This window comes from Erinaceus europaeus, chromosome 2, assembly GCF_950295315.1.
Source record: "Erinaceus europaeus chromosome 2, mEriEur2.1, whole genome shotgun sequence".
In the NCBI taxonomy this organism is placed as follows: Eukaryota; Metazoa; Chordata; class Mammalia; order Eulipotyphla; family Erinaceidae; genus Erinaceus; species Erinaceus europaeus.
The window spans coordinates 110768300-110796171 of NC_080163.1; the positions used below are offsets into that span (position 1 = coordinate 110768300).

General features: G+C 44.0%; 2 protein-coding genes across 4 annotated transcripts in view; one reads left to right on the top strand and one right to left on the bottom strand.

Moving 5' to 3' along the window:
* The window catches only part of MSRA (methionine sulfoxide reductase A), a 365587-nt gene that overhangs the window by 290764 nt on the left and 46951 nt on the right, over nt 1–27872 (top strand). The window lies entirely within an intron of this gene.
* Nucleotides 15708–27493, bottom strand: LOC132536963 (uncharacterized). Of its 3 annotated transcripts, XR_009548486.1 has the most exons (3): nt 27353–27493; nt 26966–27042; nt 15708–16067 (listed from the first exon to the last, which is right to left on the bottom strand). XR_009548486.1 is itself a non-coding variant. In XM_060186436.1 (2 exons), exons 1-2 carry the CDS (start codon nt 27403–27405, stop codon nt 18370–18372), a joined length of 666 nt encoding a protein of 221 aa, XP_060042419.1. In that variant the 5' UTR covers nt 27406–27493; the 3' UTR covers nt 18337–18369. The 3 variants fall into 3 exon arrangements, 1 of the variants encoding a protein (XP_060042419.1); XR_009548485.1 differs by lacking the exon at nt 26966–27042; XM_060186436.1 differs by lacking the exons at nt 15708–16067; nt 26966–27042 and adding an exon at nt 18337–18982.

Consider the following 27872-nt stretch of genomic DNA (forward strand, 5'->3'; position numbering starts at 1 on the left):
TTAGCTAATTCTTCATCTGTATATACTTTTTGTTTGTGTTATTGTTTAAAGCATTGAGTTATGGTTTCAAAATTTCCATGGAAAGACCTTAAATAATTCACTCACTTGCCTTAAGTAAAGAAGAAAAAAAATCCCCCAGTATAAAGATGAAGTTCCTTTTAGGTTTTTCTTATAACTCAGTGGTTATCATTGTGGGAATTAAGAACTCTTCATAAGAACTTGGGAAATAAATGTTTATAAAATGTCCCTTTCTGGGTTCCAGGCCCTTATGTTTCTGTGTATGCAGCCATACAAACAACTAAATCCATAGCCTTAATGGTTTAGTTGCATCTGGGTGAATATTTTCATTTCCACTTATGACTGTGTGTTAGTCTCCCTGTGTATAAGTACAGATTGCCCTTTCTTGCACTGTATTTAGAAATATCTGCATTACCCCGGGGCATTGGTTCATTAATAGGGGATGGGGAGAGGAAAAGCTTCTAATAATGGGCTTTACATATTATTAAACGATGTGGATCCACATTTGGATCCCTTGGAGGAATCTGGTTTTGTGTCACTGCCCTCTGGTGGTTGTAGTCAGTTGCTGCTGCAGTTGGGAAGCATGTCCCTCCCTGGGGTGGAGTTGAGCTACAGCCTCAGCTTAGGAAGCAATGAGATTTTGGGCAGTGCCTGGCCACCAGCCTTTTATTCATGTGCACTTTTGCATTCCAATGCATTGTAAGCTCACCATTTCTCACACTGGGTACCATAATGATCAAAGAAAGCACTCTTGTAAGAACCAAGGAAACATTTTTGTTTTAGTAGAGGTAAAAAATCACTCTGGCCTTTGTCAGCTGTGTCACATTCAAGTGAACTCACACTGGCTATGAGCTGCATTCCTGGTGGCCCGTCAAGACCAGTACAGAAAGTGCAATGACTCCCAAAGGAGCACGCCCTTCCTGTGGTATCCATGATGATTTGGGGTTGCATCTGATGAACCTTTTCAATCTTGCTAGGGATATATTTATTTTAATGTACACTAGGAATATGCAGTGTTAGATGCTCATGAGTTCACAGATATGGCTGCTTAGGCAAAGAGCAGGAGGTGTTGGCTACACACATAACTGCATTAATTATAATCATGCCTCACTCCTGCACATCAGTCAGTGGGTTGAAAAACTACAGGGAGGTTCATGGCTGACTTGGGGTTGAGGTGGTTCTGCTTCTTGCTTGCTAGGTGACCTTGAGCTGATTGAGCTTTCTGTGTCTGGGCTTCCTGTATGAGAATGACTGCTTTGCAGTATGTCGAGAATTATATGAGATGGTATATATGTCAGTGTCTCTCTACATCCTTGGACAACACCTCAAAGCCTCTCTTCCTCCATATTTGTATGATGCTTCACTTGTCACCCTTACTTCATCCCAACTAGTATAAGAGTATTTGGGTCATCTGCTCTTCATCCCTTCTTCTCTGTTATAAGCAGGACCTTCTTTTGCACTGTGTGGTTTAAACAGGTTTAAACAGTTTGTGACACTTTGCGCCAGACCGTGGCTCAATAGGCATTCATCAGAGGAATTAAACAGAAGTGCAAAATCATTCGAAACTGCCTTTTCCTATCCTCTAATACTTCCCTCCAATGCATTTATCTAGAGGATTAGAAACAGAGTCTCTGCATTGTCCCTTGAATCTCCCCGATCCATGTGGGCTGATGATGGGAACAGGGTTTGGTTCCTGCCCATGGGGCATGCAGGGAGAGGAAAGGACCTGCAGACTAGAGCCTGCCTACGGTGAATATAGTCTCTGCCCTTACCAACCATTTTCTAGGTTTATGGGGCGTGTAAGCACTGGTGTGCACATGCTACTTGTTAAATTCAGTGGAAGATAAACGGGAGGCAGTGGAAACACTTCAAATATGGTATTTCTGTTCAGATAGGATCTCTTTTAGAGACAACAAAAGAGCTTTTGTTGCTGGTGCAGGTAGATTGATAAGCCTGGCCCTCGTTTTTTTATGTATAAAATAGACTGGTGGGCAGAGAAAGAGAGAAAGGAGTCCCTACAAGTTAGTGGCCAGGAAGTGGGAAGGGAGGGGGTATCAGTATTTTCACCTGTGATATCCCCCTTGATTTTGCTCCAGATTTTGTGTGGTTCTTGGTTTCTCTGATTCCCAGAGTTCCCAAGAGCTCCCCAGTGCATTCTTAAATTGCTGCAGAATGCCAGCTTGCATTTCTGCAATGGAGATGCTGTTCACTTAAAGCTTCAAGAGAAATCAGAGCTTTCATGTTTGCAGTGGAAGCCAGTGAGTGCCCCACCACCACCCATAGCCAAGATAAAAGGACATTTGTGTTTTTGCATGTGTGTTTAGAACTTAAAGGGTAGAGAAAGAAAATAGATGTTACCACTTTGCATTTCCTTCAAAACAGGACTCGCTCCCTCTGGTGGGACCATTTAACTCCAAATATGGCCCCCCTCCCCTGCCTCCCTCCCCCGCTACATGCTCCCCGCCCCCATCACATTCATCCTAGCTCATGTGACATCTGTTCTGGGTACCGCAGAGCCGTCTTCCCGTTGCCATGGCAGCCAGAGGAGGGAGTGCACCCATTGGCTGCCAGCACAGAGAAGGAAAAAAAAAAGGCCCGCGGTGTCAGGGGTCGCATGCCTGGTGGCCCGCCTGCCACTGTTTGCAGTCAGCTGCTGTCCGGGCCACATTCAGGGAGCAGACCTACGCCCTGGGGACCGCCCATCACAGCTGAGGACACCACACAAGGGCCTGAGGTCAATGTCATCAGTTTCTCCCTCAAGTGTAAAGTGTGTGAAGGACAAAAGCAGAGCCTGAGAGAAAAATAATGAAAAGCAGGCTGCCTTTGCCTTCACCTTGAACTCCTCAGGGTACTCTTTTCCTTCTGTGGTGTTCAGATCTGGAATTGGGTAGCAGGACCCTTTCTTACTCCCAACCAGTTCCATTGCCCAAAGACCTGAGATAAGCTGTTAGAATAAAAGCCACCACAGGTCCCATTTACCATGGCCATCAGAGCAGCCCTCTAAAATGAAAAGGAGCCCTCCTCCTCTTCCCAAATTGACATCTGAGCCAATTGTTCGTGAAATCTGCTCTCTCTCTCTCATTTAAGTTGCCACTAAAATCATCATGGGACCAGTCACTTTACCAAGAGTGACTTCTGTCCTTGTCCCATGGCCAAATGAACCAGTATTTCCAATACTGACCTGGAGCTTGGCCAGTCAGACATCCCAGGAAGCCTTGCCAGTGAAGCTCATCTAGTTTCCTTCTGGGGAGGGAGGAAGGAGGTTAGTGGGGTCCACAAATGTAATGAGTAATGTGGACCTTCATCTACCTACCATACCCAAGGCCTGCAGCCTCCAGAGCCAGGGTCCCAGTTGGGACTCCACTGTGCATCGCAGCACCAGCCAGCCTGAACAAAGCTGCAGAGGGAATTGCTACAAACATTCTTTTGTCTTCCATTCCAGGGAGTGTGACAGGCAATCACTTCAGTCCCTGCCTTGCAGGTGCCTAAGCTGATCATTTCTGAGGTCATTCAGCCTGCTTTTCATTCTTTTTCTCTCAGGCTTTGCTTGTAAATGGGTGGGGCAAGATTCAGGCTGCACTCTGGTTCTTTGCTTCTGAAGTCTATGCATGCTTTACAAAACCATTTACTTTAAAAAATATTTTATATGAGCAAGACACTAGAGCATTGCTCTGGAATATACAATACTAGGGACTATAACCAGATCCTTGAAAATTCAAGTCCTCCAGAGGTTTAGAGAAGAGTAAAAATGTTTTGTAAATATTTTTTCCCCAAATGACTTCTGGGGGCTGCCTGGGAGGTGACGCAGTGGCTAAAGCATTGAACTTGAAAGTATGAGGTCCTGGAACATGATGGCAGAGGAGGACCTAGTGGGGGTTAAATTGTTATGTGGAGAACTGGGAAATATTATGCATGTGTAAACTATTGTGTTTTTCTGTCAACTGTAAACCATTAATCCCTTAATAAAGAAATTAAAGAAAGGAAGGAAGGAAGAGAGAGAGAGAGAGAGAGAAAGAAAGAAAGAAAGAAAGAAAGAAAGAAAGAAAGAAAGAAAGAAAGGAAATAAGAAAATTCAAGTCCTGTGTTGTTCTGGTGTGCCACATCCCTGACCTCTCTATGCATATTTTTCTCCTCCCCTCCCACCGCCCCCTTTAAATAGCCACTAACATTATCATTGGTGCTTGGTGCCTGCACAATGGGTCTACTGCTCCCAGTAGCCATTTTTTTTTTCCTTTTCCTTTTCTTTTCCTTTGATAGGACAGAGAGAAATTGAGAGGGGAGGGGCTAGATGATGGCACACTCAGTTGAGTGCAGATGTTGCATTGTGCAAGGGCCCGGGTTCAAGCCTCCAATCCCTACCTGCCAGGGGAAACCTTTGAGAATGGTGAAGCAGTGCTGCAGGTTTCTCACAGTCTCCTCTTCCCTCTCAATTCCTCTCTGCTTCTATCCAACAAATACACAAAATTATTAAAAAAGGAAGGAAGGGAGGGAGGGAGGGAGGGAGGGAGGGAGGAAGGAAGGAAGGAAGGAAGGAAGGAAGGAAGGAGGAAAGAAACTGGGGGAAAGTAGAAAGGGACAGAGAATGAGAGACTTCTATAACACTGCAGGTGGGGACTGGAGTCATGAACCTGGGTCCTTGTGCATGGTAATTTGTGCATTATATTGTGTGTGCCACTGAACAGTCCCATTGCATTGCTTTTCACTCATTAGTTGTATGAAAAGGGGATGCACTTTCATATACCCAGAGATTTATCCACAGGGTGAACGTTGTCAGATTTCTGTCATGTTTGCTCAGAATGTGTCATGAGTATTTGCTTTGTCGAGATCAGGGCTTGATGGCTTGAGTCATTTTTGTCATTTCTGCCCGTTGTTGCTGCCATTTCAGGCTGATGGAAAGCTCTCGTACAATGCACTCTCACTGAGCACAGGCTCTTGGCTAAGGAGAGAAGGAAGATTTTGCCAGAGTTAGAGAGACAAAGTTAAAAATCATCATCACCTTCCCTTCCCCCTCTTGAGCTGATTTGGGTTACTTTTATTTATTTTAGGGGTTAGTCTGGGCATCATCAAAACAGAAACATATGACAAAATCACCCTGCTATTAATGTCTGTCTCTCTGCCACCTTTGGTCATTCCTTTTGACCTGAATCAGAAAGTTTAAAGGTGTAGTCCTCTGTATTTGAAATAACTAAGAAACAGGAAGTGGTTTTATGTCATTGACCTGTCTTTGGTATGACTATTTGAGAAACATTACACCCACAAGGTGGTGAATGGGTGAGCTCCCCAGGGTCTATGATTGTGACTTATTGTAGATGCAGGAGTAAGACATCACTGCTTCTGTTGCCTTCCCAGCCTCAGAAAATGGCAAGGTTTTCACCCCACCATTCCCCTATTTTCTTATTTAGAATTACAGGCTCATGTACCTGGAAAAGGAAGTTCAATATGATTTAGTCACAGTGATGTGGATTATATAAGAAGACTACTAAGTGGGGGTCTGGCAGTAGCACAGCGGGTTAAGCACACGTGGCACAAAGCACAAGGACTGGCCCAAGGATCCTGGTTCAAGTCCCTGGCTCCCCATCTGCAGGGGAGTCGCTTCACAAGTGGTGATGCAGGTCTTCAGGTGTCTATCTTTCTCTCCCCCTCTCTGTCTTCCCCTCCTCTCTCCATTTCTCTCTGTCCTATCCAACAATGACGACATCAGCAACAACAATAACAACTACAACAACAATAAAACAACAAGGGCAACAAAAGGGAAAATAAATAATAATAATAAAGAAAAAAGAAGACCACTAAGTTCCTTACTGTTTCTCAGATTGTAACATAATGGTGAGGGAGAATATGAATTGAAGGTAAAAGCTGATACTTTTGCAACAAAGATTTATTGGGCCCCTACCAAGAGGCCATGAGGCAAAATGATAACATTTTTTAAAAATCTAAACTAACTTTTTTTCATTTTACATAACTGGGAGCCTTATGTATTTTACCTCTTCAAGCTACTTTTTCATTGAGAGAGAGAAAAGAAGATACATGGTAGCAATTGAACTACCATGCTGTAGAACTGTCCACGTGGTGCTCGGACTCCAGCCTGGGTCGAATGTATAATAAAGCACAAGCCTTACCCAGCAAGCTAGCTCTCTGTCCATAAGCCATAAACTCTTACCACCTTATCTTCTCTGCATATTTCATAGCCTATCACATCCCTTACTAGGAGATTATGCACACTGAATGTGCATCTAATGTGTGTTTTAATTAGACATCCTTATTGTCTCAGGAAAGCAGCAGATCCCTGCACTGCAAGCCTTATTTTACATGGCTAGAAATACACTGATGAGCACAAATGCTTTATTACAGATTAACTTAGCAGAGAAGAATCATGCAAGAAAAAGAAGGAACATAGTTTGAGAGATACCAAAGACATTTCATTGGAGGAAACACTAATACATTGTTTTTATATGTGTTTGAGCAGTGTGTCTTGTGACTTCAAGATTCAGCAGAATTTCACACCCCAGCCCTTGGGTGGAAAACTTACCAGAGCAGCCCAGTGCCATTCTTTCTGAGAAGCCAGTTTGTAAATCAGCCCTCACAGATGTACACATCCTTTGTCACGAAGGCAGAACTTGGTATTCCTGATGCAAGAGTAATAGGACTTAGAAGTAGAGAGATAAATAAATCAGGTGACCTAGAAAATTGGACATTGGGATATGGATAAGAGACAAGAGAAGTGAACCAAAGGGTTCCTCAAAGAGCAACAAGAGGAGAAAGTGTCTCCAGGAGAGGAACAGACACAAAGGAAGTGTTCAGAAGTCAGGTAGGGCTAAGAAACCATCAATTGTGTGTATGAAAAGGAACCTGGAAAAGAAGGTCTGAATAAAAAATATACCAGCAAAATGCGAAAGGTGCTCCAGGATAATTTCTTTCTGCTAGAGAGAAAAATGAAATATTTTAGGACTGAGAAAACACTGGACAAAAGTCAAACATGCCACAACAAGTACATCTAAACAGCACCACCTTTGTTCCAGAAGTTTCAAACACCCTATGATGACTTTTCTTTTTTGTGGTGCTTTAGTGGTTCATAGAACTTTTTATAAGATGATTTCCTGGGCCTGGGTGGTGGTACACCTGGTTGGGCACACATGTTACAATGTGCAAGGACCCGGGTTCGAGTCCCCGGTCCCAACCTGCAGGTAGAAAGCTTCACAAGTGGTGAAGCAGTGTTGCAGGTATCTGTCTGTCTCTCTTCCTCTTATCCCATCCTTCCCTCTCAATTGCTGGCTGTCTCTATGCAATAAATAAATAAAGATAATGAATTTTTTTTTAAAAAAAGATAATTTCCTAATCTGCACCACCAAGCTAGTGCCTCTTGCCCTGCTTGCTCTCATTGTGAAGTTTGAGGACCCACAGAGATCATAAATGTAAAGAGGATAGTACACACACACACACACACACACACACACACACACACACACACACACACACACAATATTATAACAGAGAGAGAGAGTAGAGAAATACCAAAACATCATTCCACTATCCATGAATCTCCTTTGGTGCACCCATGCAGTGCTGGGGCTTGAACTCCTTATTTCACACACAATAGGACATGTGCTTTACCTGCTAAAACCATCCCCTAGCCCCTTGTTAATCATTTGTATATTTCTCTTTTAACTTCTCAACAGCTCATTTTTGAAGGTATGCATTTGTAATACCATCGCAACTCTCACTCCCAGGAATTCCCACCAACTGTCCCCAGTTTTGAGGTCTTAATTTTTCTTCTCTCCAATAACCTTCAGCCTGGTCTAGCAGATGAGCAAAGCTAAGGGGATTCCAGGCTTCATGGAGGATGCCAGAGCTCCATGCCTTCCCTACAGACTGAAGGCAAAGCTGATATCAGATGTAATTAGTTTACATGTCAGACCCAACAACCCATGCTGTATGTCATGCAGGCGTGATCAGTGTTTTCAAGGTGGTTGGAAACCTCATAATGAGCCAACGAATAGTATTATTACAGTTGAATAAACTGCAGCATGATTTATGATGATGACAATTTGTTTGTAGCATATGCTTTTCCCTTTTTCCTCTCTCCAAAATGGAATGTGTGCTTCTGCTGCACATCCATTTGCAAATTGCATTCCCAAACCACTTTTTAATTGTCTACCAAACTGGAGAGCTCAGTGACTAGCGGTGACCCAGTTCTCCTTTGACAGATGTAACATAACACTTTGTTCTTTGAGGGTGGGGGGCTGCGGGGGTCCCAAGTGGTCCTCAGAACACAAGCCAACAGATTTCTGTGGAAAAAAAATTCGGTACTATATTTAACTAGTATATTTGAATTTGAAGGTATCACTAAGAAACAAGCAACTACATAAGACAGAGATTTTAAAAATACTGTCTTACATCTAGCTAGTTGTATGTCTGTAGCTAGAGGAGAGAATCTCCAGTTCAGGTCACTGCCATCTTAGACACGAAGTGCAGGGACTGGCATACGGATCCTGGTTCGAGCCCCCAGCTCCCCACCTGCAGGGGAGTCGCTTCACAAGCAGTGAAACAAGTCTGCAGGTGTCTATCTTTCTCTCCTCTCTCTGTCTTCCCCTCCTCTCCATTTCTTTCTGCCCTAACAATGACGACATCAATAACAATAACTACAGCAACAATAAAAAACAAGGGCAACGAAAGGGAAAATTTTAATTTTTAAATTAATTTAAAAATTAAAAAAGGAAACACTGACAAAAGCCATAGGCTAAGAGGGGGACAACTCCACACAGTTCCCACCCCCCAGAACTCTGTATCCCATCCCCTCCCCTGATAGCTTTCCTATTCATTATCCCTCTGGGAGTATGAACCCAGGGACATTCTGGGATGTAGCTTTGACTCCCTCAGCAGAGAACTGGCTCTCTTGTCCCATGACCAAGGCAAATGCCTTTGCCCCCCTGCTCCCTCTCCTCTTCACATTCTAGCCACTCAAAAAAACTATAAAGACAGCACCACAGGATCCACCTCTAATTTAGGCAAGGAAATGGGATTCAGTGCTCTTCGCCCACAGTCCTGCAAAGCTAGCCACGCCCAATGGCCTGGAGCAAAGAAGTATGTTGGAAAAATAACCTAACTAACTAACTTCTAAGAATTGGAGATCCTTGAGCACCCGGATGAGTTTACCCTCTGTGATTTTGAGTAAATCTAGAATTTGAAGTATGGGTTTTTCAAGTTAGGAGTGGTTCAGTTCACTATAGGTCATAAACTGGCTTCCTGGCCTGGGTACTGCAGATTGTGGGCTTATATTCTTTCTCAGGGTTCTCCCAGATAGTCTGCTGCTCCCTGTTCCCTCCCTCCACACCTCCTTTTCCTGTCTGCCTAATTCTGGCTTAATTCCCTCTCCAGTGTGTCTCATATCTAGCACCTTCATTGGTGTCATAAGATGTTTCCCATCCTATTGTAATCATTGCTGTTGGGTGTCCTCTCTCAGTCCAAAATCTCCTTGCAAGTAGGGACTCTGTCTTGTTCATTAATGAGTCTCTCCACCCTCCGCCCCAGCACAGTCTGAGTGCAGCGAGTTTATAGGAGGTGCTTATACAAATGATACACACCACCACCATAATCCGCCTTCCATTTAGGGTTCCACTTAATCACTGTTCCTATGAGTGCTTCACTTGCATATGGAGATGAACAGGTTACAACCAACTTTTTATCTTTCTGTCAAATGAATCCCTGTTTTGGATGCCCCATTTTTAAAAGTCTTACCACTCTCCCTTGTCCCCTCCAGCTGCTTAGTCATCAGCATATTTATATCTGTCCTATTCCTGTCCCTTACTTTTCATCCCCACACCAGCCCCTATCCCACCAGGACTTTGGTCTTCTCCTTAGTCACTTTAGTGTAAAGTTTTTTTGTAAAGTTTCACTTTGGCTATGCTTCACTCTTGCCTAAAGCCCTTCTGAGACCTTAGTTCATGACCTGGTATTCAGAGCTGTATACAAGATGATCTCAGATGATTATATTCGCCACATCACACCCTACCCCTTGACAGACACATAGCCTCCTGATAAAATTGTCCCAATTATCATTTCTAGGCCACACCTTTCCCCATCCTTCCTCTGGGCTATCTTTACAACCTTGTCAGGCTAAACAAATAAGTCAGCATTTCCTTGTATCACTTCAGTGGCAGTTATATATGCCACCCAACAATGTAGATCTCAAAAATGTCCTCTCTCTTACCAGACTGAGTTATTCAAACACCCATCCTAGCTGATCTGATCTTTGCCTTGTTGAATGGGCAACTGAATGAATGAATAAATTATGCAACTGGCATATGTATCTAGACACAAAATGGGTTCATCTTTTGACTGATTTGGGCTTGATTAATTCTAACCTGAAGTTAAGAGTTTGCTTGGAAACTGTGGGACCATATAGACAGAGTAGCAGAATAATCATATGTCAGAACGACTAACGTTTACTTATCCCTGCCTTTGATTGTTCTGGTCCATTCTTTCATATTTGAATGAGTAGTAGCATCCTCTCCCTAAAATATTTATTTCTTGAGGTCTATTCCAGTGACATAGCCAAAAGCCAATTTCTCCCTGGAACATGATGGCAGAGGAGGACCTAGAAGGAGTTGAATTATTACATGGAAAACTGGGAAATGTTATGCATGTACAAACTATTGTATTTAACTGTCATCTATAGACAATCCTCCAATAAAGAAATTTTTAAAAAGTCTATTTCCCAATTTATCCTGGACTTTTTATTTATTTTTTTCATTGAGTCATTCCAAAAATATTTATTGAGAAACTACTTTTTTAAAAGATTTTTTTTAATTTAATTTATTTTTTTATTTAGGAAAGGATAAATTAACAAAACCATAGGGTAGGAGGGGTACAACTCCACACAATTCCCACCACCCAATCTCCATATCCCATCCCCTCCCCTGATAGCTTTCCCATTCTCTATCCCTCTGGGAGCATGGACCCAGGGTCATTGTGGGTTGCAGAAGGTGGAAGGTCTGGCTTCTGTAATTGCTTCCCCGTTGAACATGGACATTGACTGGTCAATCCATACTCCCAGTCTGCCTCTCTCTTTCCCTAGTAGGGTGGGTCTCTGGGGAAGTAGAGCTCCAGGACACATTGGTGGGGTCTTCAGTCCAGGGAAGCCTGGCCAGCATCCTGATGGCATCTGGAACCTGGTGGCTGAAAAGAGAGTTAACATAATACAAAGCCAAACAAATTGTTGAGCAATCATGGACCCAAAGGTTGGAATAGTGGAGAGGAAGTGTTAGGGGGGTACTCACTGCAAACTCTAGTGTGCTTCTGCTTTCAGGTATATATTTTGCACTAGTTTATGGATACATGTGAACATATGCTCTCTCTCACAGAACCTGGTCTATATCTAGGTTTTGGAACTTTGTTAGAAAGTGAACTACCTGAGATGAAATTAGAGTATACTATGAAAGGAAAGGTCTCACCCGAGTAATGAAGCTGAAGGGTTGTCATTCCACACCTGAAGTCTCTGGTCACAGTCTGAGCTGAAGCATGTTGAGGTAGCAATCGTTATGTCGATTTGGTTGCAATTGGCATATCCTGGACTTTTTAATATCATGGACTTTTGTCTTAAGTAAAAGCTCATGTCACACTACCAAAGCATCTAAAATAGTGACTTTCTTACTTAACACTCTGTCATACTAGGAAGAGGGGATAAGTTGGATGAATTTGGGAGTGGCAGATATCTCAGGTATTAGGGGGGAGAAGGCTTGCTATGTAAGAGGTAGTAGGGGTTTCATACCAGCATGGTGGAATAGAAGGAAATGGGTGCTCTCCAACTTGGTGTTCTGGTTCTTGGTGTTCTGCATCTAATAAAGAAAACGCCAAGCACTCTGTAGAATGGCAGTCTAGGGAAATGGAATTAAAACCAAAGAATGCATACAAACTATATATAGTCATATGCAATCCACCTATTAGATTTAAACTTGATTAAATGACACAAATTATCCACAGGAACCACAAATTAAAACAATTAAAAATACTACACAATATGTTTATTGTCCAAATTGCTACGGTTTATATTTAGAAGTTGTTTTTGGTAACATCAACATTTGCTCTGCCTGCAGACTCACCTTTGCTATCAGGAGTTTCAAGGAAGCCATCTCAGGTGGCTTCAGTAGCTTGCACAGTATGCACTTTGGATGCAGTGAAATGGTTCTGTTCCTCATTCTTCTTGGTTTCATTGCCACCTACCTTTATCTATACTTCTCTCTACCTGGACTACCTTTACCTTCTTTCTATAAAAAAAAAAAAATCAGTCAATGGAAAAGGCAGAACTTGAGTCTGCATGCTTTCACCCTAACAACTCTACCCTTTTTGGTGGCCTTCCTGACCCACCTTCTTTTTCTTCTTTCCAAAATCCTCTGGATTAACTAAATATTTAAAATACAATGTCTAGGGATCACCTGGTGCGCTTGTGTACAGGATGCATACATGTTATTAATGAATTTCTCAGAAATATATACACACATATTTTTTTTCCCACCTGTCTTGTGCTTGTTTGATTATTTGTCAAACCTCTGAAGAACGCAGAGGGTCCAGAATGATTTCTTTCCACCCAAAAAATAATGATACTCTATTCTCAGGCTCATTTGTCCAAGTAAAAAACAATATACTTTTCCCTCCCCTTGCCAATCTGTATAAGAATACCATGTAGTGAACAAGGATCTTTTATACTTCTAAACAGTAGAGTGACTTCTATTTATATGAATGACCTCTACAGAAAAGTTTCTATTAAAGCTTGGTACTTGTCAAGCAGGGAACATATTCCAAATGTACAAACTACTTCCCCGGTAAGACTGTACAACCTATAAGAACACTTGTGATCTAGATTCAGTCACTGCTATACATATTTTAATTATTATATGGAAATGTTTCTCAAACTTTTCTCCCAGTTGGGTCACATGGGCATAAATGCAAACTGGCATTTAGTAGGTGTGGGTGGGGCCTGAAAGGCAGCATTTCTTCTTTTTTTAATTTTTATTTATTTATTTATTTTATTTATAAAAAGGAAACACTGACAAGAACCATAGGATAAGAGGGGTACAACTCCACACAATTCCCACCACTGGAACTCCATATCCCCTCCCCTCCCCTGATAGCTTTCCTATTCTTTATCCCTCCAGGAGTATGGACCTAGGGTCATTATGGGGTATAGAAGGTGGAAGGTCTGGCTTCTGTAATTGCTTCCCCACTGAACATGGGCATTGGCAGGTTGATCCATACTCCCAGCCTGTCTCTTTCTTTCCCTAGTGGGGCTTTGTTCTGGGGAATCAGAGCTCCAGAACACATTGGTGGGGTCGTCTGCCCATCAGGCTCAGGAAAAAAAAAAAAACTAGTATAGTCATGGGCTTTTTGGAATATAACTAAAATAGGGCTACTAACTATCTATAAAACGGAGACCCCCCAACTCTTCATATGAACTTTTACAGCCTTTAGGTTCATGATTAGTCAACATTTTTTTTTATTTGGCTCTATATGTTAACTCTTTCTTCAGCCACCATGTTCTAGATGCTAAAATGAAAGGCAGTATTTCTAACATGCTCCCATCCCAGGTGAGACCACTGGAAGAACCAACAGTCAGAGTGTTGTTAAAATTTTCGTAGGCTCTAGCCGGCCGGTCTAGCTTCACGGGCGGGTAACAGAGACACGGAGACAACGGCTGGGCAGGGAAGCTGTATTTCTTTATTCAGGAACAACGTTTCACAAACTAAGACAAACTAATCACCAAACAGAACTCGGCTGTCTCTTTGCGGCAGCACAAGCACTCCCTCTTACTCTGTAACTCGGGAACTCTCCAACTCTGGAACTCTGGAACTCTCTTACTGGGGAGCCCTCTGAAACTCTGGCACTCTGGAACTCTGGCGGGTTTCCTAGGGGCGGGGCCAAGCAGGCCGCGAAATTAACAGGACTGATGCAATTCTCTTGGCGGGGGAGAACTAGAACCCAATGTAAAGCATACAACACAGAGAGTGAATAGAAGAGAGCTTGACTGTGTAGTGTTAGACTTTGTTGGGAGAGAGCTGAGAATTTACGAGTCTCTGACATTGATAGGGAGTAAAATCACAAAGATTTAGTGAAGCAGCAGGAAACATGGGTGATCAGAGAAAGGAAACTGTGAGCTCCAGTAAATAGTTTCCTGTTTCCAAATTCATTATTAAAAGCCAATGAGATTGTTTGCTGAGGCTGGTGATGGGAAAACACTCAGCCAAATAAAGTTCTATCACAGTTGGACAGAGTAGAGGTCTTGTAAAATAGTTTTATGATTTCATTTGTGAATCCCAAAATTGTTATCCAGAAGAACAGTTGTATGCAGATAAGAATACATTAGAAATGGGGAGACAGCTCAGCATTATAGTACTAGACTTGTATACATGAGGCCCCAATTTGACCCCTAGCACTCTATAAATCAGAGATAAAAATTGCTCTGCCCTCCCCACCTCTCTCTCATAAAACAAATATTTTTAAAAGACTAAAAGGATATATAAGACTGTGGATATGACTGTACCATATGACACATGCCTTTGCTAGTGTAAATGAGAAAATCTTGTGTTTAGAATGAATTCTACCTTGTGCTTTGGGACTGCACGTTCAATTTGGGGTAGGTAGGGGAACTGGAGAAGAAGAAAGGAACTGGGATGTAAAAGGGGGTCAGCGTTCATGTACAGTTACTAACATACGACTTTAACTTTGGCTAAAGAGTGATCTGAGAGTCAGTCATTAACGTGTAAAAGACAGCAGCCACAATTTGTTGGTTAGCCTCTGTTATTTTAATGCTTTCCTGAGGTGCCATTTTGTCTCTGTAAAATGCTCCCTAAAAATACTCAAATATTTTTAGTGGCAGAGTACAAATCAGATTGAGCTGCACATTTCCCTGGTGAGCAAAAGTGATGAGTTTGTGTTCATTAACTCAAGGCCATCTGGTGCAGACACGCTGCAGTCTGTGAAGAAAGCATGCACCAAACTCCTGGGATCAGAACCCAAGCCAGATCCAGTGTTTCAGTAAGTCATCAGCAACCTGGGGGAAAAGGGGCCACCGTCATCTTCTTCTTTTATTAAAAGAGAAATCAGTTCCACCTTGTAGTATATCAGAGGCTTCTGCCCTGCTGAATAGCCTCCCCTTCCTGGCTTATTGGTGCTGTCTTTGGGGGGGGGCGGGTTGTACTTCTACACCTGAAATCCCTTCTGTCATCATAACAGTTGGATGGGAGAAGTTGACAGCACCAGCTTCCCTCTCTGCCACCTCTCTGTGCTTTGCTGCCACCAGCAGCCAGAACCACCCGTGTGTGTGCATGTCCTCACACTTTCCCACCATGAAATCAAGATGCTAAAGCAAAGCAATCCCCAAGGTGGTTGGCGAGCTATATAACATTCTCTGGAGAACTACCTTTTGCAGATAGCCTATTTCTGGACGACAGCCATGGAGAGTGCTTCCTGTAGCCTCACTGATAAAAACCTACTAAGCTGCTGCTAGCTTTCAGTTTAAACACATATATTTGGCCAGTTGGAGATTCTTCAGTTGACCCCTGGGTCTTTTCAACATAACCTCAGGATTCTGATCTTCGATACTATCTGGCAAATGAAGACACTCCAGGTTCATACTATGTACTTCCTGTCTCATACCTGAAATTGACTATTTCTTTGTGAAGACTGGTTTCTTTGTTTTTAATTTTTTATACTTTTATTAGTGATTTAGTAAATGATAAGACAATAGGGGTTTAATTCCATAGGGTTCCATCACCAGAGTTCTGTGTCCCAGCCTACTCCATTGGAAACTTCCCTATTGTTTAGTCCTCTGGGAGTATGGACCAAAATTCTTTTGGGGATGCAGAACATGGGAATTCTGGCTTCTCTAATTGCTTCTCCACTGGACATGGGCACTGGCATGCTCCATACTCCCAGCCTGTTTCTTTCTTTCTGTATTGGGTTAGGGCTCTGGAGAGATGAAGTTCCAAGGCACATTGGTGAGGTCATCTGCCCAGGAAAGTCAGGATAGAATCATAGTAGAATCTGCAACTTGGTGGCTGAAATACAGTACGATGGAAAGCAGGACAAAATGTTTAATAAACCATAAAATAGGAATACAGCAGGTGAAAGTAGAGACCTAAGAGCAGAAGGAAGTTAGGAAGTTTGGTTGTCTTTGTTTGCTTGTTTGCTTTTGTGTTTGTTTTGTTTTGCTAGGAAGTCTGTTTTAGGAATGTTCCTAGAAGCCTGTGTCTTATTCTTAGCTTAAGCTTGATAGCTAACAAGGGGTTGGACTAGAAATATTGTCTGGGAAGATGGTGTCAGCATTGAGAATAAGGCTAGAAAACAGGATTAGAGCAGAGAATTGCTTGCAGACTTGAAGAAGATATATAACAGCATTAACTTTACCACAGTGATCTAACCCAGGACCCATATCTATTCATATTTAGCATAGGAACCTGTACAACCTCTGAGTCCCTGATCTGTCAAATTGAGCTCACAGTGCATAGTCATAGTTGGGAGTATTCTAGGGTGCACTCATTTCAGAACCAGTCTTTGTCCAGTGGTAGAGTAGGGTGACCTAGTCTCCCTTTGGAGAGTAGGACAGTCCCTACCACTGCTATTTTGTAGTAAGTGTATGCTCTTGAAGAAGCTGACAAAAAGGATTATAATGATGTTACCTATGAGTGTGACAGTGATGATAAAGAGAGAGAGATATCTATCAGAAATCCAGGTCCCTATTATCTATGGGGGAGTCCTGTCTAGGACCCCAGTTCCTTGCGCACTGTAGTATGTGTGCTTAACCAGGTGTGCCACTGTCTTGCCTCTTATTAGTGATTTAATAATGATTAACAAGACTGTAAGATAACAGGGATACAATTTCATACAGTTGCCATCACCAGAGACCCGTGTCCCATTCCCTCCAGTGTTGTTAATGTTTCGGGGGCTCCAGCTGGCTGGGCTAGCTTCGCAGTGGCAGACAGAGACAACCAGAGACACACGGCTGGGCAGAGAAGCTGCAGTTTAATCTTTATTCACGAACGGGCAAATCACCACCCATGTGCTTCCCCATGTTTCTTTCTCCTCTGCTGCTGCTGGGACTCTGCCCGTCCTTAGCATACGGGGCGGGGAGAAAACGGGCGCGAAACTAGCAAGGACCAAACCATTTCTCTCAGAGGTAGGGGGAAGGGGGCCAAACCAACACGAAGAATGCCAACATATTCCCCCTTTTCTTTTTAACTAAATGACCACAGTATCAGGGGTGTGGGGTGAACAGAAACCTATTATCGTACAGGCATTTTCAAAAAAGAAACTGGCACAAACATGGAGAAACATGTAAGCGAGTAACAAGAACCAGTGTGCTGCCAAGGGAAGGTCTGAGGGGGCCATTTTTTGCCTCTGGGCAAAACTTTATCAGCTTAAAAAAAACATTTCCTGCCTCTGGGGGGCGTACTTGCCTCGACGGGCATTTTCTAGCATGGGGGGAGGGTGAGGCCTAGAGTCCCAAGGCATGGCTGCAGTCAGTCTTTGAGAAACCCAGCAGCATAAGGGGAAGCTGCTAGTTTTGTACAAAGTGTCCGAGGTGTACCAGTGAGTCCGATAGAAGTCCAAAGCAGATGTCCACCGAAGAATTGCCAAGGGGTGAATTGTTGTACGTCTGTCTTGATGGGGAATGTCAGCCATCAGAATTCTGCTTTTCTGTAGAGAACTTGATAGCTGCAATTCACTTACTTATGAAACAAAACTTGTAGCAGGTTAGAAGTTTACCACAATTGATAACTATCACAATTGGAAGTCTTTTTTAGAATGATTTTAAGGTTGTTTAAAGTTTAAACAATAGAATGTGAAAAGGTAGACATAAGAATCAAGGAAAGAAAACCTCAGGCATGAGAATCATTAGCATTGCCATTGTGTAATCTACCATTTCTAATAGAGAAGGTAATCGAGAGTTTTACATAACAACAAGTCTATTTAACCTTTTGTTACACCCATTTAAGATGGAGACACCCTAGGTGTGCGCAGGTGTTTTTTTTTAGACTAACTTAGTTAAAATATATTGATTTTTAACTAATTTTTATCTCAGACTTTAAATGTAAGTTAATTTTATCTTTATGAGAATTACGTTGAAAACCTTTTTCATTTAACTCTGCCTAGTAAGGATTTAGCCTTAAAGTTACATTTTTAACCTTAAAGTTAATGTTACCAAAGTTTAAGCACACACGTAAACATGGTCTTTAATACACAAGGAGAGAAACCTTTGTTACGAAGACATGTCATGTTAAACACGAATTTAGATCTGTACTGTCTTAGTTGTTGTTGGGGGGTCACCATCTGGAGGTGGCCTCCTACACAGCTCCACTTCTAGGAATTGTAGGTTGCGATCTCTGGATGAATCTCTGCGTATTCTAGCTTGTCTGTCTTCAGACCCAAGCTGGAGATCTCGGCCAGGGGGCCCAGTTTCGGCAGGGAGCCCGCGGTCTCCAGGTCGTCCGGGATCTGTCCAGACTTCATAGCACGAGGGTGGGCGGGCCAGCCATGCAGAAGGCGTGGGCCAAGGTGCCCCAGGGTGGAGGCCAGGATAGGCTGCCGCAGCCCTGCCCCATGGCCCTGCCATGTCTGCTGCCCTGCTCCCAGCAGCCGAGCAGCGTGGAGGGAGCCGGCGCCCAATGCCCCGTGCCACGCGGCGGAAAGCCGGCTCCTGCGGGCTGGCGTTGGGCAGAAACCACAGAGTGGTCCAGAGATAAATGTTCCAGAAACAGTGAAACAGTCTTGTGAAGAAAGGGCAGAGGCCTTTGGAGATCTCTTCACAAGCAGAAGAGAAGGCCATAGTGCATAGGTAGCCAAATTGTCTTCACTTATCTGAGAGATGCGCAGGTCAGGTCCACATGGGCGCCATTCGTTGTTAATGTTTTGGGGGCTCCAGCTGGCTGGGCTAGCTTCGCAGCGGCAGACAGAGACAACCAGAGACACACGGCTGGGCAGAGAAGCTGCAGTTTAATCTTTATTCACGAACGGGCAAATCACCACCCATGTGCTTCCCCATCTTTCTTTCTCCACTGCTGCTGGGACTCTGCCCGTCCTTAGCATACGGGGCAGGGAGAAAGAGGGGCGCGAAACTAGCAAGGACCAAACCATTTCTCTCAGAGGTAGGGGGAAGGGGGCCAAACCAACATGAAGAATGCCAACACTCCAGTAAAAGCTTCCCTATTCTATTCCCTCTATGAGTAAGGACCAAAATTCTTTATGGGATGCAAAAGGTGGAAGGTCTAGCTTCTATAATTTCTTCTCCAATAATACGGATGTTAGGTGAATCCATACCACCAGCCTGTTTCTATCTTTCTCTAGTGGGGTAGGACTCTGGAGAGGTGAGACTTTGGGACACATTGAAGAGGTTGTCCACCCAGGGAAGTCAGGATGAAATCAGAGTAGCACCTACAACTGGTGACTGAAATGTTGTAAGATATAAAGTGGGACAAATTGTTTAATAAACAGGAACCCAAAGGTAGGAGTAGAGCGGATGGAATTAGGAGTCTTTGTGTGGGAAGAAACTAGGAAGTCTATTTTAGGTATGTTCTAAGGGGCCCATGACTTGAGTAATTTCTGCCTGAGCCTGATAGCTAACATGCAGGTGGGCTAAAATTATTGTCTGGGAAGGTAGTGTGAGAATTGAGAGTAGGGCTACAAAGCTGGATTAGGGCAGAGAGTAGCTCCCAAACATGAGGAAAGTATATAAATACCATTAACTGTTTACCCATTGGTCTAAACTGGGGCCCATATATATTCCTAATAAGCCCAGGAGCCTGTGTGACCTCTGAGTCCCTGTCAGCCTGAGGTTGTAGTCCATAGTCATATAGCTAGGAGTATTCGAGCTTCTGTGTGCATTTTTGATAGTCCCTTCAGTTCTTTTGCATGTTTTGTTTTGTGAGTCATGGGGAAGATGTCACTATAGGTGCCATCTTCCTAGAATCTCTAGAATCTACTGTGGGATTTTAAGTTTATGGGAGGTAGATCTTATCTTTGGGTCTCTAGCATCAGCTCACACATTGTCCTGTGTATAACATGGGCCTGATAAATGTTTGCAGCATGCAGTGAAACTGTCTACCTCCAGATTAGAACTCCAGTCCATAAGCAGTGCTGTTTCTGAAGAGATATTTGGCAGAATAGGACTCCAGCAATACAGGTCTGGTCTTGGTGTGGGAGTTCATCTCTATTGGGGGGCAGGCATGTGAGAGGCTCTCCACTGCCTGTTCTGTGGAGATAATGAGTTCTAAGTGTTGAATTGGCTTTTCGAGTCTGCAGCCTGCCACTTTGAACTGAGACCAGGAGGGAAAGTAGTTGGGCCAGCTTTGACTCTCAGGGCCTTTGTTTCAGCACTATATTCAGCAATAACTTATCTGCTTCTTTGCTTCACTTCCTAATTAAAGCTGTTCTTGACCCAGTAAACAGCCTCACCCAGGCTAATAGAGTTGGACAACTCCTCAGTGGCCTCTTTCTTTGTCCTTATAGACTCGATGACTCTAGGGTTAAGTTCTTACTGCCTTTAGCAGGGCCACCCACTGCAACATTTAATGAGGAGAAAAGTATTGTTTCTTGGGGACATAATTACAAAGACCCTTGGTGCAACCTTTTCTGAGACAACAGGCTTTTCAAGATGCAATGTGTTTTAGGGAAGATTCTGTCCAAATTGGAGACCATCTTTCCTGTTCTGAGTCATATTAGTAATGCTTCATTTCTAATGTAGCCAAGAGACTCTAGGGTACGTCTGTAAAGGTTATTAAACTTTTGTTGGAGAGATCTGTGGTTCTAATCTTCCCATTTAGTTCTTTAGGCTGAAACTCTAGATAGGGGGTATAGCTATGGCTAGAGCTGTGAAATATGTAGCTTTCCATATTAATGGTGTGTGTGTGTGTGTGTGTGTGTGTGTGTGTGTGTGAGAGAGAGAGAGAGAGAGAGAGAGAGAAGTGGGGTGGGGTGGGGTGGGGAGGAGAAAAATCAGGATCAAACTTCATGTATGTAAGTTATGCCTTCTACTTGCTTTACTACCTGCCTGACCACAAAATTCCCCTTGGAATGTCACATTGCTCTAAGACCGTAAGTCCTAAGTGTGTGTTTGGTTGGTTGGGGAGGGGGGAAGTCTAAGCTTATCTTTGTATTTAGTTAGAATTCCTGAAGACTAGAAACTATGGATGTAAATGAAAAACTGCTGGGGGATACTTTGCAGACTGGTATTTTGTCCTATCTTCTCCAGAGCCCCCCATGTTTTCCTCAGAAATTATGTGTGAAGCTATCACCTGGCTCTTAGCTTTGGGGAGCCCTTTATTTAAAGTAACAGAGTAAAATCAATTTGTTAAGGAACCATGACTTTACTAATGTACAAAATTCCTCTCTAATTTAAAATGTTGACTTTTTTTTTTCTTAATAATGCTGTCATCCTTCAAGGTGTGTAATCAGATAATAAAATTTTTGTATGCCTTCTCTTCTGCAGTAAAAATAAAAAGAAAAATCACACTGGCCTGGGGCTTGTAGTTTGGAAGGTGTAACACTATCACATTGTTTTGGCTTTAATAGAACCAGAACCTCACTGATAAGAGCCCCAGGCTCCAGGCTGAGCTGAACTGGTCAATGGAGCCTATACAATGAGCCCTCCAGCATAAGCCTCTGATTATGTTTCCCCATCATTTCCTGTGCATGTGCTGTATGATCATTATATCTTCCTCTAGTGAACATGCCCACCTTCTACCTTTAATATATAGATGACTTTTCCTGGGAACCTTCTAAATATGTGTAGGCTATTACATCACACTAGCTGTACTTGGTCTAAAACCAGATTCCCCCTAGGGCTGGGGAGAAGCATAATGGTTATGGGGAGGAGGGGAACATTTATGCCTGAGGCTCTGTGGTCCTAGGACCACCATAAGCTGGAGCTGAGCAGTGCTCTGATCTTTTTCTCCTCTCTCCTCTCTATATCTCTCTCATTAAAATAAATAAAATGTTTTAAAAATAAAATAAAAACAAGATCCCCACTTCCTCTTCTTTTAAGTTTGCTTTACAGCCTATACTGTCTATAAGTTTCCCAACTTACACATTGCCTTTTCACCAGTAAGCCCCTTTCTGTTTAGCTAGCTGTTCCTCTGAGTCTGGGTGACAAAGGTAAAGCTGTGTTTTATTTTTCCCTTTCCCACTATCTGTCCCTTTGTTTTCTGTGAAGGGAAATAGTTACTTTCATGTGAGATGTATGGCTCTGTGTCTCTCATCTCTGATAACATTGTATCACTATGCAGATTTTTTTCTTACATATGAAGAAGCCGGTGTGAGCGCCTAGGATCCCATTCTAACTTTGTCCTAACCTTCCTAGAGATTTTTGACCTATTCAGCAACCTCCCAGTCTATCAATCTTTTCACCCATACAATGGCCACAAAAACTCCCACATTGCTTTGTGCTCATAGGATTGTGATCATGTGAAAGGAGCCCTTGGTGCCTGGCACTGTGTAGATACATTCTCCCACCCAAATTGCCCTTTATCAGGACTTCTCTTACCCATCCAAAAGAAACTCTCTGAGATCTCTGCTGTCATTCATCCTCACCTCTCAGGTGGTATTTCTTCCCTTCCTTCCCTCTACACTACAGAGGATATGCTTCTGCACAAGTTTCTGAGAAGCTGGGAGAAAAATGCCAGTTCTCAAGCGCCCCAAAGGCTCTCTAAAGCAGTTTCTCCACAGCCAGAATCTTCAGTCTTCAGGATTCCTAACAAAACTGTAAAAATAATCATAGGGGTATGTGAGATAGCTCACATGATAGGGTGTTTGCCTTGCCATGCCTGAGGCCCTTGGTTTGAACTCTGGCACCACATGGGGGCATCATAGATAGCCCCATGGAGGATGGCAGAGTAGTACTGTGGTACACCCCCTCCCCAATCTAAATAAAAGAATGAGAAAACTGGCCTGGGAAAGGTTTCTAGACAGTGATATCATGCTTGTCACTGCAATAATAATAATAACATTATTATTATTATTATAAATTCTTGGTTTCCCTCAGCACCACAGTTTGAATGATCTTAGCATAATGGAAGATTACTGCAGACAGATTAATCCACAACCACTGAAGCAGATCTGAAATATCCATTCACAGGCATGCCATCAGCCATGCAACCTGAGCCAAAAATGTGGGTGTTGTGGGGGGAGGAGGGAGTGGTCGCTGTGACATGTCCTGGCTCTGTTCCCACTTCTGAGTTTTCATGTCTCAATTGTTTTCTCTTCATGCCTGTGACGGTCTCTCTTCCTAGATGTATCTCTGAACCAAGTGCTTCCTTAGATTCCAGGAGCCACAGGGAGACCTTTCCCTCTCCTCACTATTATGCCCCACCCCCCCTCCACCCCCCAGGAGAAGCTGGTCTCAGTTAGGGGTCCTTTAGAAAAGTGTTGCTTAAGGCCCCTGAAGAATCAAGCTCTTGCAAGCTGGTCTCAGTTCCTCTCCTGGTCTCCTAGCCCTTCTGTTTTCCTCCTTGTCAACTTTCAAATACAGATCCCACCACCAGCCTTGGTTTACGCTCCGCTCCCCCCTCTGGCCCCCAGCTCTTTTGTTCTTCTGTCCCTGTCACTGCCTCCCTTTCCCCACCTCCCTATACACTCAGCTTCATTGCTACTTAAATGTCATTCTTGAAACAACAGAAGGGCCTGCTGTTTTTTGCAGTATCTTAGGGATTTTTCTTTTCCTAATCCATTTGGTGTTATGAACACTGACTAGAAAAGTCTTGAGGCACCCCCACCAGCCGCTTGCACTGGGGTGCCTCACTGGCATGGCTGGTCATGGAACAAACACAGCATTTCCTCCCAGAAACATCCTCCCCCTACCAGCTGCATCCTTTGTCCTTCCATCCATCCCTTTGTCTTGCAGGTCCATCTGCTTAGGCAGAACCTCGGTCACTGCTGGATTTTCTAGCTAGGAATGTCATCTAGATGGTTCTGAAGCAGGGCTTCGAACCAAGTTCTCAGGAAATCTCTACAGGGATGCGGCCCAGTCTGTTTCCCTTCTCTGGGCTATGAAATGAAGGTTAAGGCTTGAGACACTTTGTTTTTTCCCCCAGCACCCATCAAGCCATCCAGGGAAGTGTGAGTGGACACACATTCACTGAGTGTGTCAGGACATGCCATCCAGAAAGAAGGGTCAGACCTCCTTGGGCAACTGTTTGCTCTTTATCTGTCCCTTTCCTCCAGGTCCTGCCAGCCTCTGTCTGTGCTTCCATATGTGTACACTTTAGTATTCCCCTTCAACATCGGGGGTGGGGGGTGGGGGTGGGGGGGAGAGGTACTGTTCAGGGCACCACCACAACCCATTCGTCCTCCCGTGCCCAGAAGCATGCCTTGCAGATATCTGTTCCATGGCTGCTAAGAGGACAGATGCACACACTCGTGTGCAAGGAGGCCACCTGGAGCAACACTTCTTCCCGCTGACTTCCTCCTGTCCGTGCTGTGCTGAAGAAATGACACACACCCGTTCCTATCATTACTTTGTAGCCCAGAGACCCTGCGCTCATTATTGAAGGTCCAGATGAGCAATTACATTATGAATTGAAATTTTAATTAGCTTATTGTTCTGGCCAAAACACCTGAGTGCAGAACAGCGACCTACCGGACTCATCCCTGCCCTCTAGAATTACTCAGTCATTAGGATTTTGGTGTTCTGAATTCAGTCAGATCAGAATGGAATGCAAGAAGGCCTAAGTGGTGGTGGGGGGTGCGGTGGGGGGGCTGGGCAGAGGTGTTGCTTTGCAGAAGCATCAAAGCATCTGGATAATGTGCTCAGGGTAGAGTTCAGGACTTACATCATTCTGAGTTCCACTCTATCACCTATACTAGAGCTGAGCAGTACTTTGGTCTCTCTCCCTCCCCACACCCCCCATAAAAAAAAAAAAAACTGCATGCAGAGTCATTAAAGCAAGCTGACTCCAGTGTGCCAGAAAGACCTCTAATGCAACAGTGTTGGAAAGATACTGTTAAATCTCAAAAATCTCCCCTCATAGAGCTCTATTCCATTTCTTTTGATGGGTTTCCTCTTCACTTCTGGCACCCAAGGAAGAGAATTGAAGGGACACTTGCCAGATCTGTCCCTGTCTACCTTCTTACCATCATAGAAATTTGGAGGAAATGAGAAATAATGAAATAACTGAGTTTACGCATATCCCCCCCCACACACACACACACATGCACACACAGGCACACAGGTGTGAGTTTCTGTTGTAATGACTTATCTGACATTCCACTTGACAGAGTTGTGACAGGTCAAGGTTTGCGGCCTCACTGACCTTGAAAGTGCACAGAGTCCACGTTGACCTTGGGAGTCCTTCCTTCCTGGGTGAATCTGGGCAGAGCTCAGAGCCTCTGCAGATGGACCACCTTTTAAAACTCTAATCAAGACCCACCCCCAACACCACTCCCTCAGACTTTGGGGAAAAATCCCTAGATGTACAAACCCTGCTATTGTTGTTTCCCCTAAACTATGACTCCGTCCTTTCTGAAATATCATTTATCAATCCTGTCATACAATTCGTCTCAGAGTCAAGATCCTTACAAAACGTCTTCTCTGTTGAAGAATGTGCACAAGAGCTTTTTTTGTATTTTCCTCACCTAATAATTTTTCATCCGGGCTGAAGTAAGCCCAACAGACAGCTAGGAAGTGAAATTTAGAAGGATCTTTGCTCAGCTGACTTCTAAGCTTCCAGGGGGTCTTCTTACTTGGGGTTTCTAAGAAGCGGGAGAGAGGGAGGGGGAGAGAAGAAAGAGAAAAAGTAGAGGCTGGAAGAAGCCAACTTGCAGCTCATTATCATCTCTTCCCCCTCTGAGCTCTGAGCCCTGTTCTTCATTTCCTGACCAGCTTGCACCCCTCCCCCACTCCCTCGAGCATCTGCGCTGGTTTCACATTGAACTGCAGTACCTGCTGCTCCGAATTTCCAACACACCATACCAGTTGGTTTGCCAAACAGTGAACTGCCAGCCATCTGCCACCCAAAGTCAGAATTTACATTGTTTCATCTTAAAATAACGCCTCCGGAATAGCAAGCCCCCTCTATGCATCAGGTTTGAAAATTGACAACGAGCCAGAATAAAAAACAAATACCAAATGGGCTTAAAAAAATGAACATGGTGGGGAGAGGAGCTGGGGAGGGGACTAGAATCCGATGAAGAGTTAATTTTTTTTCCAGCATTTTTACCTGCATTTTCCACCAAAATAGCCATGCTATTTTATGTATTTGCAACTGCAAGAACTACTTATAGAAAGGGAGAGTTAACTTATTCCTTGCCTGTTCTCCATGGAAGAGGACATAGGGATCTGAGGCTGCCTATGTGGGAGCCCTGGTCCTGGGGGAGAGTGGGTGACCCCTCACTGCAGGGAAGAGAGGCAAATCTGCCGTCATCTACCTTTGCCAGGTGGTCTGGCTGCTCTGGTGAGAAACTCAGCTGCATGAAGGTGAAATGCCGGGCTCAAGGTCGCATGCTAGTTAATGAAGATGGCCGCTGGGAACCCAGAACTGGCTCTGGCAGCCCCTCCTTCCCAGTTCTGCCAGTCCCTAGAAACCCTCAAGGTTTTGCTACCTCACTGTAGTCGACCTTTCCGGCCTCACCTCCTACTGCTTCTGGACAGGCTGAAGAGAAGGGATTTGTGCAGGATTTGGGGACACCTGGGGACCCGGATGTTGGGCTGTGGGAGAGCTGCCAATGGCTCTGGATGGCTTTCCAGAGCAGATGGGCTCTTGAGGAGATTTCTTTCTTTCTTTCTTTTTATTCTCAAAAAGAAATAAGAACAGATATTTCATGTTCCGTTCCGGGAAGCTGTTTTAGGGAAAGGCATCCTGGGAAAAAATGTGTGAAGTGAGTGGGCAGAGGAAGCAAAGAATATAAATTTAGACCAAAGGCACCTGCCTACAGCATGGTGCCCATACCCCAGGCATGCCATTCTGACCTGAGACAGTGCCAGGAGCATCTTCCCAGACCGGAGAAGGGTAAAGCACCAGGAAGCCTCCCAGGATTCTCTCTGAGCTGGTGGAGAGAAAGGGACTAGCAGCACCTCAAAATGGATGCAGGCATGCTGGAGTTATCTGTCCTGCCATGTTATGAAATCAGAGATAGCAGATTTTTGTTTCTTTTTAATATAGTGCCAGGGGATAAACCAAGGACCTCACAATACAAGACCCTGCTGAGTCACCTCCCTAGCGCCAACTCCCCCCCCCTCCAGTTCTACATACTTAGAAAGGGAAAGATAAGAAGAGGAGACACCAGAAGCACCTCTTCATCATTCATGTAGGGAGGGAAGCCAAGTCCCCACACATGGTAAATGCATGTACTCTACCTGTGGAGCCATGTCCTAGTCCTGATTGGGATCTTGCCCAGATGGGGGTACATTCTCGTAGCAGCCTTCTGTCAACCTCAGCCAGATCTAGAGACCCGCTTGTGGGGACCTCCTGCATGGAGCTCCTGCTTTCCTGCTCTACTGCCCTGCCCTCATTACATGGACTGTCTGTCCTTCCTGCTGGAGTCTTATTTTCAGAGCCATATGACTCAGCATTTGGCATGTGCTGCATTCATACTCAGTAAATGAGTCAGTGAGGTGCTGAGATGGTACAAAACAGAAGTGGTTGTCTTCACCACTAGACCCAGCTCCATAGATACCCAACACCCAGTGCTACTGTGCCTGCAGGATTCCACCTGTGAGAGCTGCTCTTCATTTACCCAGACCCCTGCCATTTTATGTTCTGTCTAGCGTTAATGTTACCAACCTCAGAAACTGAAAGTACACTTAATGGACCTATCACCGTACTGGGGATCTTATCTATATCATTCTTTCTCCTTCTCCTCCTTTTAGTGGGAGA